Source organism: Brienomyrus brachyistius, chromosome 11 (assembly GCF_023856365.1).
Source record: "Brienomyrus brachyistius isolate T26 chromosome 11, BBRACH_0.4, whole genome shotgun sequence".
Classification (NCBI taxonomy): domain Eukaryota; kingdom Metazoa; phylum Chordata; class Actinopteri; order Osteoglossiformes; family Mormyridae; genus Brienomyrus; species Brienomyrus brachyistius.
The window spans coordinates 27,732,259-27,749,303 of NC_064543.1; the positions used below are offsets into that span (position 1 = coordinate 27,732,259).

The window sequence follows — 17,045 nt, forward strand, 5'->3', positions numbered from 1 at the left end:
CTGTTTGCTGGCTGGTCTGAGGCTCTGCGCACTGTGCAACACCTTTGTTGTGTTCTTATGTCCCTGAAGCCCAGGGTTGGAACAAAGACCAGTGGCCTGTACTACGAAGCAGGGTTACTGGCTTATCGGGCCAGACATTTTGACCAGACTACCTTAAATCCAACAAGTTACCCCCATAAGCCAGTAACCCCGCTTCATAGTACATACCCCAGACTGACAGCAGATGCCACCCAGGGAGACTGAGGCTTATTCGCCCACCAGGGCACACACACAATAAACCACTTTAGTAAGTGTGCAATAACTCTCTGAGATATGCTTCCGCTTTCTCATGATTATATTTTATTTTTACAAATCAAATATGCATAGATAAAACTCACCTGAATACATTTCATTATTTGCGTAACAGAAAATATGATAAAAAAGGAATTAGATTAACATTAAGGTTGTAAGAGAGAAGAATTTACTTCTGATAAAAAATTTACGTAAAATGAACTAATCTATTTGGATAAGGAAACTAAAAATGTGGAGAGGTGACTGACAGTTGCTTTTAAAGCGAGTTTCAGCACGACACTGATTATCCGTGCTACTGGTGGTGGAATCCGGGAAATGCAACAGCCGGTTAAATTCTGCTCCTCAGCTCCATCAACAATACATTTAGCATGTCAGTGGTACAACCTTAGAGGAGCCAAGTCAGGTTCAGGATGGCTGATAAACCTATCAGTTCTTAAATCAAATCAAAATTAAATCAAAATTAAACAAACTTCTTCCCTCTTCTGTCACTGGACACAATGCAACAGTAATTATGCATCACCAGGACTGGGGTCTTTTACTGCTAATAATTTAACAACATTAAAATTGCCCCTGATCAAGATCTAATGTTATAAAACATAAAAATGTAGTGTAATCGACTGATATTTTTATTTTTAAGAATTATTTTATAGTTTTAAGTTACTTGGTGGTTTGGTGTATGCTGGCAGCGAGTTCTTTTCTGCTTTTAACACCTAAACCGCACATATCTGACTGTCAAAGTGCCTTTCACAAGCTCAGTGCAGTTGTACTAAGTAAGGCACCCAATTCTTTCTTCCCTACCTTGCTACTAAGCAGGAGTTTGGCTAAATAAATGACGCCCATGAAACAATGCAACCTATGCAAAAAAGGCAGGCATGAGTGCATTTTCTTACACCGTGATGAAGGCCATGGAAAGCAAATTCAGCACCAGAGCTGCAATGGCTTTGCAAAGCGAAAGCATCTGCTCACCTGCACACCCACGTGAAAGTTTCTGTCCTGGGACAGGAAGTGGCTGAGGCTGCCAGCTCTCCCCATTTAAGCAGAATCTGGCAGAAAAAGGTAGACAACTAAAACCGCAAATTGTGATCTGACTCAGCTGATGAATCTGCTGTGCAGTTGAAAAGACACTTAAAAATTACTAACAGAAATGATATTCTGTTTACTGTAGAGTCCTACATTGTACACACAAGGAACAATATTACATAGTTTAGGCAGAACCACCATGCAGAATTTTCAAAGGATTTGCAGAATGCTAATTTGACATTTGTCACTATAACACACCCCTTAATGCTGAAAGTCAACAAAGATGAAAAACACCCGTCTGGCCCCTTGCCTGATGCGTGGAGCCCAAGAAGACACCCCTGTATTTGTCACGCGTCAGGCAAGAAAGAAGAAAGTCTGGCCATATGGCTCAGGCCCAGCTGTGAACATATATATTAACAGCTTGTGGGAAATTTGGCTTTCCAGGGAAGTATAGCAGACCAAGACAGGAGCCGTGTAAATATCAGCACCAAAATAAACAACAGCGGAACATAAAAATCATGCCTAAACAAAATAATAATAAAAAAAAAAAAATAAAAAAAACATTGTGCTCTGAAAGAGCAGCGACCATGACTAAGGACATGTAACTGGTTCACATTTTAGGACGAGCCCAGCTTTATTTTACCTGAAATTCTCTGCTACAAAATAGGTAACAAAAAATAAATAAATGATCCAAAAGAGCTTAAGAGGGCAAGTTCCGAAACCAATTACTAAGACGACATTTAAGGACATAGGTATCACAGATATGCAGCACTGGAGTTCCACAGACGTGTTACCAATTCATTAACATGCTTAATACTACAGGTGGTTAACAGCCCATTATTACCTCCCAATGCATTACGTGTGACCTGCAGATTATCACTAAATGTATGGCTGAGTGTGGAAATATTATATTTCTCTGAAAACTTTCCCTGTGATGGATGTAGGAAATGAAGCAGGGTGGAAGGAGAGCATCAGGCATGAGTATAAGGCTGAGTCTTTATTCACGATAAGCTAGGGCTGGGCGCCATCTTGATAAAATATTAAAATATCGTATTGTGATTATGAACGTTCAAATCATCATCAGTTTGAATATCATACCCTGAACACTTGTTTTCTTACATGATTAACAGTAATACTGCACTATTTTTACAGAAATTCCATCAGGGTATCAGTCTGTTGTTGGATCTTAGAATATGGCAATGAATATCACTATTGTGAAAATACACTATATTGCCAAACGTATTGGGACACCTGCCTTTACACACTCATGAACTTTAAGAATTACAATTAGAATGACATCTAATGAAATCCCATTCTTAATACATAGGCTTTAATATGGAGCTATAACAGCTTCAACTCTTCTGGGGAGGCTGTCCACAAGGTTTAGGAGTGTGTTTATATAATATTTTGACCATTCTTCCAGGAGAGCATTTGTGAGGTCAGGCACAAATGTTTGAACGAGAAGGTCTGGCTCGCAGTCTCCGCTCTAATTCATCCCAAAGGTGTTCTGTCAGGTTGAGGTCAGGGCTCTGTGCAGGCCAGTCAAGATCCTCCACACCAGATTCGCTTATCCATGTCCTTATGGACCTTGTTTTGTGCACTGGTACGCAGTCATGTTGGAACAGGAAGGGGCCATCCCCAATCTGTTCCCACAAAGTTGGGAACTTGAAATTGTCCAAAATGGCTTGGAATGCTGCAGCATTAAGAGTTCCTTTCACTGGAACTAAGGGGCCAAGCCCAACCTCTGAAAAACAACCCCACACCATAATCCCCCCTCCACCAAACTTTACACTTGGCACAATGCAGTCAGGCAAGTACCATTATCCTGGTAACTGCCAAACTCAGACTCATCCATCGGATTGCCAGACAGGGAAGCGTGATTCGTCACTCCAGAGAACACACCTCTGGTGCTCTACAGTCCAGTGGTGGCGTGCTTTATACCACTGCATCTGAGGCTTTGCATTGCACTTGGTGAGGTAAGACTTGGAAGCAGATGCTTGGCCATGGAAACCCTTCCCATGAAGTTCTCTACACACTTTTCTTGAGCTAATATGAAGGCCGCATGAAGTTTGGAGGCATGTAGCTATTGATCCTGCAGACAGCTGGCGACATCTGTACACTGTGTGCCTCAGCCTGTGTTGCCCCCTGCTCTGTGATTTTACATGGCCTATCACTTCGTGGCTGAGTTGTTGTTGTTCCCAATTGCTTCCACTTTGTTATAATATCACTAACAGTTGACTATGGAATATTTAGTAGCGAGAAAATTTCATGAATGAACTTATTGCACAGAAGGCATCCTATCACAGTACCATGCTTTAATTCACTGAGCTCCTGACAGCAACCCATTCTTTTGCAAGTGCTTGTAGAAGCAGTCTGCATGCCTAGGTGCTTGATTTTATACAACTGTGGCCATGGAAGCGATTGGAACACCTGAATTCAATGATCTAGAGGGGTGCCCCAATACTTTTAACAATATAGTGCATCTGAAAATACCGTGATATCATTTTTAGGGCATATCGTTCAGCCCGTGTCAAACAGTCAGTACATTAACATGCACAGCTACGTTGAACTACAATTATAGCTCGACTATGCCATTTAAATCGGACTACAATCCTTGTCCCAGTATACATGCATGGGAGGGGAATCGATTTATTGACCAAAGTATGTCCAACTCAGCTACGATATATGGCGATATGGCTCCTTTCAGTTTCACCCATTACGTCACAGACATAAAAAAATAATTAAATTAATGATAACGGGTGTGAGGACAAATAAAGTGAGACAAGCCTTGATTGAGTTAAACATGAATCTCACAAACCCATCTAGGAGTGATTTAAACAGTAAGGATGAAAATGATTATTGTCTTGCAGAACCCATTCAGCGCTCATGCAAAAGCAGTGGAGGAAAACTTTAAACCAATTTTTTAACATATACTAGATAATCCTGAAAATGAATAGTCATTAAAATTGCAAAACTTTCTAGGTTTTTCTTCCTATTAGAGAGTAAAAATGTTTTAGCGAGATTTAAACTTCCCGCACTATAATATCCGTACTAAACTGAACGTAAGAAAAAGTCCGATCTTAATCCATCTGATTAGCGATATTAGAACTGGATGTGCATAAAATGTGATATTGGTATTTATATTGCACCCCCTCCAGTCCTTCTACAGCCATTTTTCGGATTCAGTACAAAATACCCTGCCTCAAGTTGCGATGTCATTCGGCGCCAGTTCCACGTTTCATGCCAGTGATTGAGCGATGAATTGCACAGCTTTGCAGTGCTGTACATTTTGTACGTGCTGTATGTCCTCTGTTATGCTCCAAGCTTCTTCTGTGTATCGGCTTCTCCTGTTACTTCCAGATGAAAGCCCAGGGGGAAACTGTGGAGCATGTGCAGAGCACCAAGGCCAGTTTGAGTCCGCCTGAACGTATACATGCCAGAGTAAATCAACTCCCAGTCGCATTAACTAGGTGTCTTAGTCCAATTTAGTATGATTTCAGTCAGACTAACATGTTTATATGTACTGTAAGTCCAGTTTTAGTCGGACTAACACAATTTAATTTTCTTAAATTGTGAGTGAGGCAGAGAAAAAAACCCAGCAACATCAAGCACTGTTGTGTTACACCCTATGAGAAAAAAAATATGATTTATTTATTAAAATTACATTTCAGTCGGCAGTCCATCCAATTTGTTGTTTTTTGTCATTTTCAGGACCTGTTTAAGAACAATTCTAAGGGAAAATAATGGTTTGAATTACATTGTGATAACTATTCATATCATTTGATACAAAAAAATCAACACAAAACTCTAAATATTTTTTCATTTCGCCCAGCCCTAAGATAGACATTAGTTACAAATGGCCTTCAAGACATTTATAGTATGTCTACATGGGACTTGCAAACAGGAAATGTGAGGTCTCCGGCGCTCTCTCTGGAGCAAAAAAAATGGCTATATATATATATATATATATATATATATATATATATATATATATATATAGGAATGAGATAAATAACATAAATATAGTACGCAGGCACAAAGCTCAGTCATAGCTTTAGGTCCAGAAGAAGCTGGTTCCTGTTGTAAGAGCAGAACACAATTTAGTGTGAACCCTAAGGGTAAGCCAACTGATGTGGGCCTCACCCTGCTGGCCCTGGACGATTTCTTCGTTTCACCCGTACCACAAGAAAGCAGTATTGGGGCAAAGCTGGGGGCAGGTCAGCAGGCAGCCGCTCGGCACCAAGTCAAACAAGGCGGCCAATCACATTTAAGGGACACTGGGTGAGGCGGGGCTTCCGAAACGGGCAGGTGGGGTATACATTTGGAAAAGGGAGTGCCGAGGTGGGGGTTACAAAGTCAAACAGGATAGTGTCTAGGTATGGGGGGGGGGGGGGGGGGGGGGGCGCACTTGAGAGCAGGGGCCTTGTCCGAACAGGCATCTCTGGAATGCACAGCTCAGCTCATCTCCTGATCTTAGAGATCGAGGGAAGCCTGAGAGAATGAGAGCTAATCCTATTTAGAGACGATTCAAAGCAGTGCAAGGGCAGGAGCAGCATCCAGGTAACTCGGCCTACTTAGCACAGTAAGCGCTGGCTCAGGTTACCTCCTGTCTGCAGCGTATCTTGCTTCCAGGCAGGCGACTGCTCCTTTGCCTGCTATGCATATCAGGCCTCTGTAATTGGGGCCTGATTATCAAAATGAATCCCTTATATAAAGCAGAATAACCAAAAAACCGACTCCTCCACCAGCACCACATACACATGAATTAAGGAACAAAGTTTGAGTGGCTAGCCAGAAGCCTACCTTGCTACCATGAGTTCACCCACTCTCTCCTATGAGTCTGGATGACACAATACTTCTATGTTTAGGTCTGCCTTGGGAAATTAATGAGAAGACTGCCTGGTAGGAGACCTCATGTCATGTTTCATTGTAGAAAGCATGGTCTGCTGTCATGGTCTTCTGTAGAGCCAGCCTATTCAAATAGTGGCCCGCAGGCCACATGCAGCCCAGAAGCAACCTCCAAGTGACCAGCACGTTAACCCCCCAGAAGCTACAGGTGCACCGATCCCATTTTTTCAGTGTCGATACAATCCTGGTACCTAATATCCGATACCAGAGCTCTTTCTTTAAACTAGTAAATACAAATGAAAAATTGTATCCCTAAAAAATATTGAATTAGGCTACTAGAAAAATACATAACATACTGTTCCACTTCATTTTAACATCCGTTTAAGTGTTTTTGAGGCATTTGCAGGTCAGTTTGAATATCTTCCAAGTGCTGATTGCTTAAAACGCCCCACAGTTTTCTCCCACTGGTAACAATGCGTCACATGCACTTCATTACGCTTCTCCTACTGCGAAGTGTAGGGGCGTGACATCACAGCAGGCGGAATTCACTGTGCTCAAACCTGCCGAGTGGCAAAAGAACTGAACGCTAGCATTAGCGTTCAGCTTGAATGTCACAAAAAAACACATGCAAAACAGGAAAGAGCTGACGTGCGATTGATTGTGGAAATCAATTTCGAGAAATAGGAGCTTTCTTTTTATAGCCTACCAAAAACGAAATAAGTAAGTGTCGGACATGGATTGGTCGTATATGGCAGATTCGTATAATAGGTATTGATCGGTTGATTAAAAATGCAGAGGGAAAAAAAAAACATTTCACAATCCTTCATGAATTCGCACATTCACATGTGGCGATTTAAAATGAATCTGTTTCCCCCAGTGTGCAGTTGACGTTGTGTGTTAGTTACAGTTATCATTTTTCATGGGTTTGCGCACTGGCAGCATTGATAGTTCCTTTTATTCTGTTAAATGCACTTTGAGATGCGCCTGGGTCGTACATGACCAGAATATTTCAAAAGGAAAACTAATTTTATTGCTAATCCTGTGCACTTTTTCATTTTACTGTGCACTGTGATGTGCTAATGTCAAATGCCAGCAAAACGTTATTTTTTTTCATTTCAAAAGTGGAAAAAATATCGACACTACTTGAGCTTCTGTTCAGTTATAGCTTTTTTGTTGTTTTATGTGCACTTTTTGATGTGTCTGTGTCAGATGTGACCAGATTTAAAGGGGAAACAATGAAAAAACAGGACTTGTTTTTCAGTACATTCATTTGTGCTGGTTTAAAATGTCATTACCTGCCACTTACCGGCCGCTGAGTTTGGCCGAGCTAAATCTCTTGGTTTGAAAATCTGGCCAAACTGAATTTGTAATTGAATAGCCTTGCTGAAGAGTCTCCTCTGAGTCGCAGGTCTGGCTTCTTAACCATTATACCAGTTTTTGTCCCAAGGTAACTTAAAACCCATGAAGCTTAATTAGAAACAAAGGTGCATTAACTAGGAGGCACCTTACATACTGATCGAAAGGGGGATATAGAAATACAGAAATAGAGCTTGTGGTCATTTCAGCTGCTAAACCTAATATTCAGGCAAGTAACACTGAATCATACCTTCAGAGAACTGAACAAGTGAGGACTAGTTTGACTACACAGGAGGCATAAAGAATGTTATCCCTAACTGGTCTACCCCATGAAAGCTAACTCCACAAGCTCATCACTAGCCATAATCGACCAATTAAAATATAGCAGGGAGATATGGGAAAATGCCAAATGCTGCAATGTCTTTGGTCTCTCACCAAACATGGCACTAGTCTTAGCTTGTTTACATGAAGACACGCATTCCACATTCGAAGCCTGAGGCCTGAGCAATATGATAACAATCGCAGTTTAGTCTATGGTGCCATTTCATCAGATCAGTTCTAGATTAATCGAGGTCATATTTTTCCATGGAGGCACTCAATTTATTCTTTTCACTGCAATCATATTTTTTTCTTGAGGGATGTAATCCATTTACCAAGAAAAAGACAAAAAATTTAATCTGAGTAGGAACCAACTGCAGTTGAAGCTGTTACCATATCCTGTTTTAAGCCATAGAAGACTACTGAGGTCCCAGAAGCTGCAGTGGTCAGTCAGACAGAGTAGTCATCAGAACTGCGAGCATTATCTCTAGATCAGTGTGTCCCAACCCAGTCCTTGGGGACGCACAGACAGTCCGTGTTTTTGCTCCTTTCCGGTAGGAAGCTGGGAAGGAGCAAAAATGTGGACTGTTGAGCAGGGGGCTGGGAGGAAGCAAAAATGCAGACTGTCTGGGTGTCCCCAAAGACTGAATTAAGAAACACTGTTCTAGATAACAGAAGGAAGACCCTCCCATTTAGAGAGGACTCTGGGTCTCAGGACACCTGGGTGGCATTTGATCTCATAGGTAGGTTTATGTGTCGGTATCACTGACACTATCCAGCCTGGGAATTCAAGAAAATTGTATAAATACATGGTCAGTAAGATTTCAAAACTACTTTTTCCATTTTCCATTTTCAAACACACATATAACCTCAACGAAGCAGGAGGTAAACTAGTGTGTTGTGAAATATTTGAGAGAAAAGCAGGCTTACAGATGCAATCAGGAAATAAAAGAATAATTCGTGTCAGGGTGCAAACAATTCCTTATCGTGTAGTTAAAAAACATGTATACATAGCATACACATACATATATCTACACACACACATACACACGCGCACACACACACTCCAAAACACCAAGAGACTGGTACAGCCTTCTTAAACACAAGGTGAATCTTGAGTGCTTTAGTGTTGCTAAGAGGGATTTCGGTTTGGCTCAGGTTATCAGCGATCAAACATCTTTTCCTGGAAGAGGCTATTCAAACACTCTGTGCCATTTGCTGCGAGCAGAACACTGCACCATCATAAGCATTAAAAAGATAATTAGAATAGGCTTCCCAGCTGCTTTTGAAAGCCGCTCGTCACTATCATGTACATTCTCGCCACATTTGTCACATAAATTGAAACGTAATTTCTCCTTCATAAGCACTAAAATTAGTGTGGTTAAAAAAATACACCACTGTAGTTTAACGTGTAATATGTTGATCAAGAAGTCTGCAGTCTAAGATTGCAATGAGTATTACATATTTTCAGTCATGCACTAATTATTACTAAAAAAATAGTGCAAAATGACGACAATAAGACCCAGGACATGACATCAAAAAGTTTCTGGAAAAGGCCCAGGAGTTGCTGGGTTGACAAAACTTTCTGGCATTTAAAAATGTGGCAACTCAAGTGTATTTTTATACTAAAAGCTAATTATACAGAAAGATTTAAAGGCTGTTCTAAGGACAGAAAAAAGTCCAAAATTGTAGGTACATGGAATTTCGCCAAATGTAAATCACGCCCTGTACATAACCAATCCCTGAGATGTGACAATGTGAACTGAAAGCAAATCATATACCGAAGGGTGCATAGCTAATGCACAGCTCTGAGGGCTCAACTCCTTTTAGGTTGACTTTGGCCAAACCAGCTGGCCAACTGCACAAATCCTCACTCAGGCACCAAAAAGAATCAAGGACTCATTCAAGTTACAAGAATCTCTTAGATGGGTTTCAGCAATAAATATATGCCAGTGGTCACAAATAAGACTGCATTTACAGTATCAGCTAGGAATATGAATTTATACGGGGAAGGACTCATCCATAACAGAATGTTCTAGACAGAGAGCTGACAGACAGCCCACTGTTGTCCGTCGCACAGCATGCACTGCCAATACCTTACACAACAGTTGCACAATTGTCATCCGCCCGAGATCAGCCTGCCGGGCTCGGGGTTTTGGGACAAACCAAAAGTATAAACGTTTGGCCCTGTTATTTGGCCTCATTGTTTGGCTGAAGTGGACGACAGTTTTCTTTCAGCATTAGCAAACAAGTTGCTGCGATAAGCTGCAAGGGTTCATGTGCTTTATCAATAAGATAAAATAGCTACACTAGGAACAAGCTTTGCTCCAGCTACATCTTTACTACAGCCTGCTCCAGTTTCAGTATGATCATGTTAGGGACAAAATTTTATAAGCCATGAGCAGGACATGAACATTGCTCTTATAACCATTCATAAATTTCATGAAAATTATATTACTCAGATATCAGATCCTAAGGTGGAACATGATACTTTCTCACAGAGCATTTAGTCTATGATAGACAAGGTCCCATTCTGTTTACAGTGTGTTTCACTGGCTTCCTGTTTTCGACAGCCCTCCTATAGACCAGTTCCTCCCCCAGCTCTGCGTATCAAGACTAGCGTTTAAAAGGCCATCATGTCCCCAGTGCGGGTTCCATCTGTAAAGGTCACTGTTGTTGGGAAGCGTAGGGGTGTGGCTGGAATAGACAACAGGCTGGACAGGAGGCCAGATGTGGGCATGGGACCCACCCTAACGCAGCTACGTGGCGCCACCATTCAGCCCCTGCTACCCAGTGCCTGAGCTACCAGGGAAGCATTGGGTTTTACTGACCATTCAGGCTAGGATACATTTCCAGGAAGTCTTTCTAGACAAAGTACCACAAGATCAACCTAGGATATTGATATGGCAGCCTGTTGCTTCATTCAGAATGTATCATGATGCTACTGCATACGATGGGTGGAAGTGTGTGTATGGGGGGGGTTAGATCAAGCAAGCAGAAGTAATATCATCATTATTATAGTTTCCACAAGCAATGAAGGTCTCACTGGTTCTATTTTGACCAAGATTTTTTGGTCAGTCGAATGCAGAAGTTAAATACATCTTTTACAGCAAATTCATGTCGGGCATCAATCTGAACAGCTGTCACCTCATTTAAAATCTGAGGATTTATGTAATCCGTATTTGATAACCTTAAAGCTTAAGGGATGAAAAGACCAGGAAAGGCGTGCTAGAACCTGCACAGACGATGTTTTTTGTAAGTTGTCGATAAAAAGAATTTAACACAGATTTAACAAACCTGTTTGACATTTCATCTACACTGGCTGGACGGGTGTTAGTCCCACATGAACGCCAACAGGGGAGCCCAGCAGTTTGAAATTCATACCATAGGAACATATATTTCTGAACCTCAGTTATTAAAAACATAAAGAGATGCCAAATGGAAATACACCCATTCTGGTGTAGATAATGCTAAACAATTGGCACCATGGCTCTACAACTGAACACACCATGCTGATAACCACAGTTTTAAGCAGTCAGGTGACTGATATGTACTAAGCACATTTCCAAAACCAAATCAAAGAAAATAACATAAATAAATTGGGGAAACATCTTTTAACTTGGGTAAGTAAAAACTTGAAATGACAGACTACTCCACTTACTAGGTCAGCCTAACTATGAAGTAACATCAACATCCATTTTTCTGCTATAACTGCTTGTACCATTGTTAGGCTACACTTTTTATTCTTGGGAAGCAAATGTGCTGTAAAATGGTCCTTTCTTAAATGTCAAGCTATTATTTTGAATAAGAGCACTCTTTAAACGGAAAGGAGTGGTGTTAAAGAAAAGTGGCAAAATGAGGCATGCAGTTGTTGCACTTTCCTAAAAAAGAAGCTGTTATCAGCACCTCCACCATCATCAGCATCCGTCTGAGATCACAGGCTTGTATACTATCTATTACCGTTAGTTAACTACAAGTTTATTAACACAGGAAATGAGAAAACATTCATAAATGGCTGGGAGCTCGGTTTTATGTGCCCTGCAGATCACCGTTTCTACATTTTTTTAAAACACCGTCGAGATAAAATGACTACTTGATCGGAGCCACTAAATCTGGATAACTCAATATAGCGATAGCTCTGGTGCAACGATCCTCAAGATGTCCACAACTTTGCTTTAGGTGTAAAGCGACAGGACTGTGCATCAAAATCATTTATACATGTTTCGGAAGAATAATTCACAAGAACTACAACATGTGCATTCGATCCCGAACAGCATGTAAAAGTTCACGCTGCAGATTTCTTTTCATAACACAAGGCTTTCATAATCATTCAAAGTAACTTCATGAGCAAACCCATAGAAGTACGTGTGCCACTGGCCACGGGGACACCTAAAAGTGTGACCAGCTCGGATAAGAACAAGTGAAACTCAAACACCGAGCATGATGTAGCCTGCAAAACTAACGAAAGGCATTAAAGAGCATTGCCTTTCTGTGTTTTTCCTCCTTCATCAACTGATGAAGAAAGTTCCAGAAACGTGGCTGTTTAAGGTGAACTGCTACTTTTTGGTCCGTGACTCACCCCATTAACCAGTCCATGATGGCTGGGAGGGTAGGATAGATCCACTGCCTTCTGGAGGCGTCCCCCGGCTTATCTGGGTCCCTCCAACCTTTTATTGGACAACTTCTCCGTAGGGGGATGCTTATACTTTTACCCGCAGGTTATTTAGGGTTTCTCAATTTTGGAAGTAGGAGTTGCCAATAAGGAGAAAGTGGAGCATAACGGCAAGCCCGGCGCTACTCCTCTAGAAGGCACTCGAAAGAGGACCGCATTGACTTTCAGCTTAAGACAGGCAATCGCTGACAACTATGGCGGTGTAAGCCGGTCCTTTTGGTCCCGACAGCCGTTGCTGTGCTCCGCTGTAAGGTAGCTCCTCTTCCTTTTACAGGACCAAAGAGAAGGAGTCCCGGGGGGTGCTGCTGTGCCGTCTTGGGTCATGAACGGCTGCATGGGTTACTCAACCGCTTCTGCGACCAGGCGCTGCCTCATACAGGGAACCCGGAAGTAAACATTAACCCGACCTCCCCCCTTCTTCCCGGGATGTTTGTGCGTCAACGCACAGCAGCCGAGATGACCGCTGGGAAATGTAGTCAAAATAGCCATCACGAACCGCATATTCAGAAACAGCAGTGGGTTGCACCAGCTTAGCGTAACTTAGATCGTGTAAAGTGTACCTTAAGTCTTACGTTGAAACTAAATCATTTTAAACTAGTGTCATTCTTTGTCTGTTGCACCATTCTTACTTAAATTAATCGTAGTTAGTAGCCGCTAACTTGTCGCACAGAATGACGATTCGCCGTGGACAACCAATCAATATCACTGTCTGATATTACCGGAACTAACTGGATGTTCCACGTGTTTGTTGAGTCTGGGTTATACATATCAACCGATTTGTTTAAAATACAGCTGTAATGAAACCGGCAATATGCCGTGTAGGGAGCGATGTAAGAAACGTGTTGGCTAGGTAGCTTGCTTGGTTTGCTTTAGGGGAACAACGGATCATAAAACTCGCGGCTCGGCTCATATCATGATATTTGAGTCACGGATTGGATCATTTTTCGGATTAACAAAAAATAAAAAGACTTTGTTTCCCATTTATTATTGGAAGAAATTAAAAACTGAAAGAAAACTCAAAGCGAGGAACTTTTAACATGCCCGTTTACATGAATACACAGTCTGCTTTGTCTGTATCTTTTCACTGCAACTTGCATCGGACTGAAGTCCATAGATGACATATACATCATTGTCGTTTTCTGTCTCATGTCGAGATCACGACGTATTTTCTTCACGATCTCCATATAGCCAAAGTTGTTTTCTCAAGATCACAAAATAAGTTATCTCGGAAAAATAGAAGTTGTGGCAACTCGTGTCACGAGAAGGAAAATCGGCGGAAAAGGTATCAAATATTTAAAAACAATTGGTTAAAATGATCTCTGATAACGTTGTACTATTACATGTTAAAAACGAAAAAGTTTATTAGGTTATTCACATGTATCCTATTTTCACCACTTTCTGTTACGATGGACCTTACATCTAATTTTAAGAAACTATAAAATTTACGCTATAACTTAATTCTACGTTGAAACTATTGCGTGGTGCAAATGATTATTTTTTAGTAGTGCTTAAACTCGAATGTAGGGACAGTTTACGTCCATCGTAGGCGTATCAGTTTGCTAAACAGAAATAGTAACAATGAGAAAGTGAGAAATGAGTGTCATTCAGAATTTGGCAATCAGGAGCATTCTTACACTAATATTCTAACACTATAAGCTTTTTGACTGTCATGGTTAAAACAATTCTTATTGTACTTTTCATTTTGGTGGCACTAATTAATTAATTGGTGGAATTATTTGATTTGGAGACATTAGCTAATTGTTTTGCAGCTTTGCAGCTAAACCATAGCGTTGTGCTATATGAATGAACTGTTTTGAGAAATGCTTTTATAGTCATGCTAGTGTTAAGTATTTTTGGATGAAATCTGCCAAAGCAGTCGAGAAAAAAAAATGTAATATGGTACCATTTTCTTAGTTGTTTTGGAGCATTTCTGAAATTAACATTTTCAAAACAACAAGCATTATCTCCACACCATGATGCCACGTATGCACAGCAGAACGTCAGTTCTCATTGCTCATTGTACTACACTTGTTTTGCAAATGTTAATTGTTAATTGTCATTTGAGAAATCCAGCAAAGCAATCAAAAAACTGTAATCCATTCCCAAATTTTGTTTGTATAAATACATTACCCAGTTGCTAAAAAATATTTTTTCTTAAAAGAGGACAGATAGATAGATAGATAGATAGATAGATAGATAGATAGATAGATAGATAGATAGATAGATAGATAGATTCTGTAAATACAAATATATCGGATTTAAGCAGCGGAAGTTTCTAATGAACCGTGGGTGATGTCATCATATGACATTTAAACTACAGATATATCATTCAGCTCCGAAACGCAGAGCTGGGATGTCCTGTACTCAGATTTAGGGTTACACTCATTGTTTTATTTGAATGTTCTTTGGTGTCCTAATGAAATTCTTGCATTAATGTCTGACATTCACAGATTGCATCAGGCTTATTGCAAGAGGCACAATTTGTAGAAAAATGAAATGGCTAGGGTTAAAACTTTTGTAAGGTGCATGAACTGATAACTAATAATTGTGTCCATGTGTCTCATGGAGAGCAAGATGGGAAGGCAAAGAGAAGCATTCCAGTGTAGCTGTACTTGTACGTGTGCTAGTGAGAAAAACAGGATCATTAAATTTCAGTCAATACTTAAATGCATCTTTTATAACACAGTAAGGGTTGTACTTCAAACGCGCATGCTCAGATTTCAATTAAAAACATGTAAAACCATTGTTCGACACTAGGCGGAGCTGTGAATACACAAACCAAACAGTCCTGGGGCTTCATTTATGAAACTGAGTAAATTTCAGCAAGGAAGTATGCATATGCAGTATAAATACACAAAAATGTTGTAAGCAAAAATTTTTTTTTGAATTTTTCTAACTTGGCATATGCACATTTGAGGGTGCTTTTTTTCCGTAGGCCTAAGCAACCTTGAGGCAAAAAGACATTACTTACCTGCTGATCTTACTGATCTTTTTCCTACATTAAATGTTCTTCATTACATAAAAAAATGTACATCCATCCATCCATCTATCATCTTCTGCTTAATCCGGGGTTGGGTCGCAGGGGCAGCAGTCTCAGCAGGGAAGCCCAGACTTCCCTCTCCCCGGCCACTTCGTCCAGCTCCTCTGGGGGGATCCCGAGGCGTTCCCAGGCCAGCCGAGAGACATAGTCTCTCCAGCGTGTCCTGGGTCTTCCCCGGGGTCTCCTCCCAGTGGGACATGCCCGGAACACCTCCCCAGGGAGGCGTCCCGGAGGCATCCTAATCAGATGCCCAAGCCACCTCATCTGGCTCCTCTCGATGCGGAGGAGCAGCGGCTCTACTTTGAGTCCCTCCCGAATGACTGAACTCCTCACCCTATCTCTAAGGGAGAGCCGAGCCACCCTGCAGAGGAAACTCATTTCTGCCGCTTGCACCCGCGATCTCGTTCTTTCGGTCACTACCCATAGCTCATGACCATAGGTGAGGGTAGGAACGTAGATCGACTGGCAAATCGAGAGCTTTGCCTTTTGGCTCAGCTCTCTCTTCACCATGACAGACCGATGCAGCGCCCGCATGACTGCTGACGCCGCACCGATCCGCCTGTCGACCTCCCGTTCCATCGTTCCCCCACTCGTGATCAAGATCCCGAGATACTTAAACTCCTCCACTTGGGGGAGGTCCCCAACCCGGAGAGAGCATTCTACCCTTTTCCGGCTGAGAACCATGGTCTCGGATTTGGAGGTGCTGATTCTCATCCCAGCTGCTTCACACTCGGCTACGAACTGCTCCAGTGAGAGCTGAAGGTCACGGTCCGATGAGGTCAACAGAACCATATCATCTGCAAAAAGCAGAGACCTAATTCTGAGGTCACCGAACCGGACACCCTCAACGCCCTGGCTGCGCCTAGAAATTCTGTCCATTAAAGCTATGAACAGAATCGGTGACAAAGGGCAGCCCTGACGGAGTCCAACCCTCACCGGAAACAAGTCCGACTTATTGCCGCCCATGCGGACCAGGCTCTGGCACCAGTCATACAGGGACCGAACCGCCCTTAAAAGGAAGCCCGGTACCCCATACTCCCGGAGCACTCCCCACAGGACTCCCCGAGGGACACGGTCGAATGCCCTCTCCAAGTCCACAAAACACATGTAGACTGGTCGGGCAAACTTCCATGAATCCTCCAAAACCCTGCTGAGAGTATAGAGCTGGTCCACTGTTCCACGGCCAGGGTGAAAACCACACTACTCCTCCTGAATCCGAGGTTCGACAATCCGACAGACCCTCCTCTCCAGGACCCCCGAATAGACCTTACCAGGGAGGCTGAGGAGTGTGATCCCCCTATAGTTGGAGCACACCCTCCGGTCCCCTTTCTTAAAGAGGGGGACCATCACCCCCGTCTGCCAGTCCAGAGGCACTGCCCCCAATGTCCAGGCGATGCTGCAGATGCGTGTCAGCCAGAACAGCCTCACAGCATCCAGAGCCTTGAGGAACTCTGGGCGAATCTCATCCACCCCTGGGGCCCGGCCACCGAGGAGCTTTTT

General features: G+C 42.1%; 1 protein-coding gene across 1 annotated transcript in view; it reads right to left on the minus strand.

The window, feature by feature from the left end:
• The window catches only part of LOC125751753 (MOB kinase activator 2-like), a 48,820-nt gene extending 35,926 nt beyond the window's left edge, over positions 1–12,894 (minus strand). The window contains exon 1 of the mRNA XM_049030991.1: positions 12,413–12,894. Coding sequence (XP_048886948.1) covers positions 12,413–12,429 — 17 coding nt within the window. The 5' untranslated portion in view covers positions 12,430–12,894. The remainder of the gene's footprint in view (positions 1–12,412) is intronic.
• Positions 12,895–17,045: the final 4,151 nt, after the last annotated feature.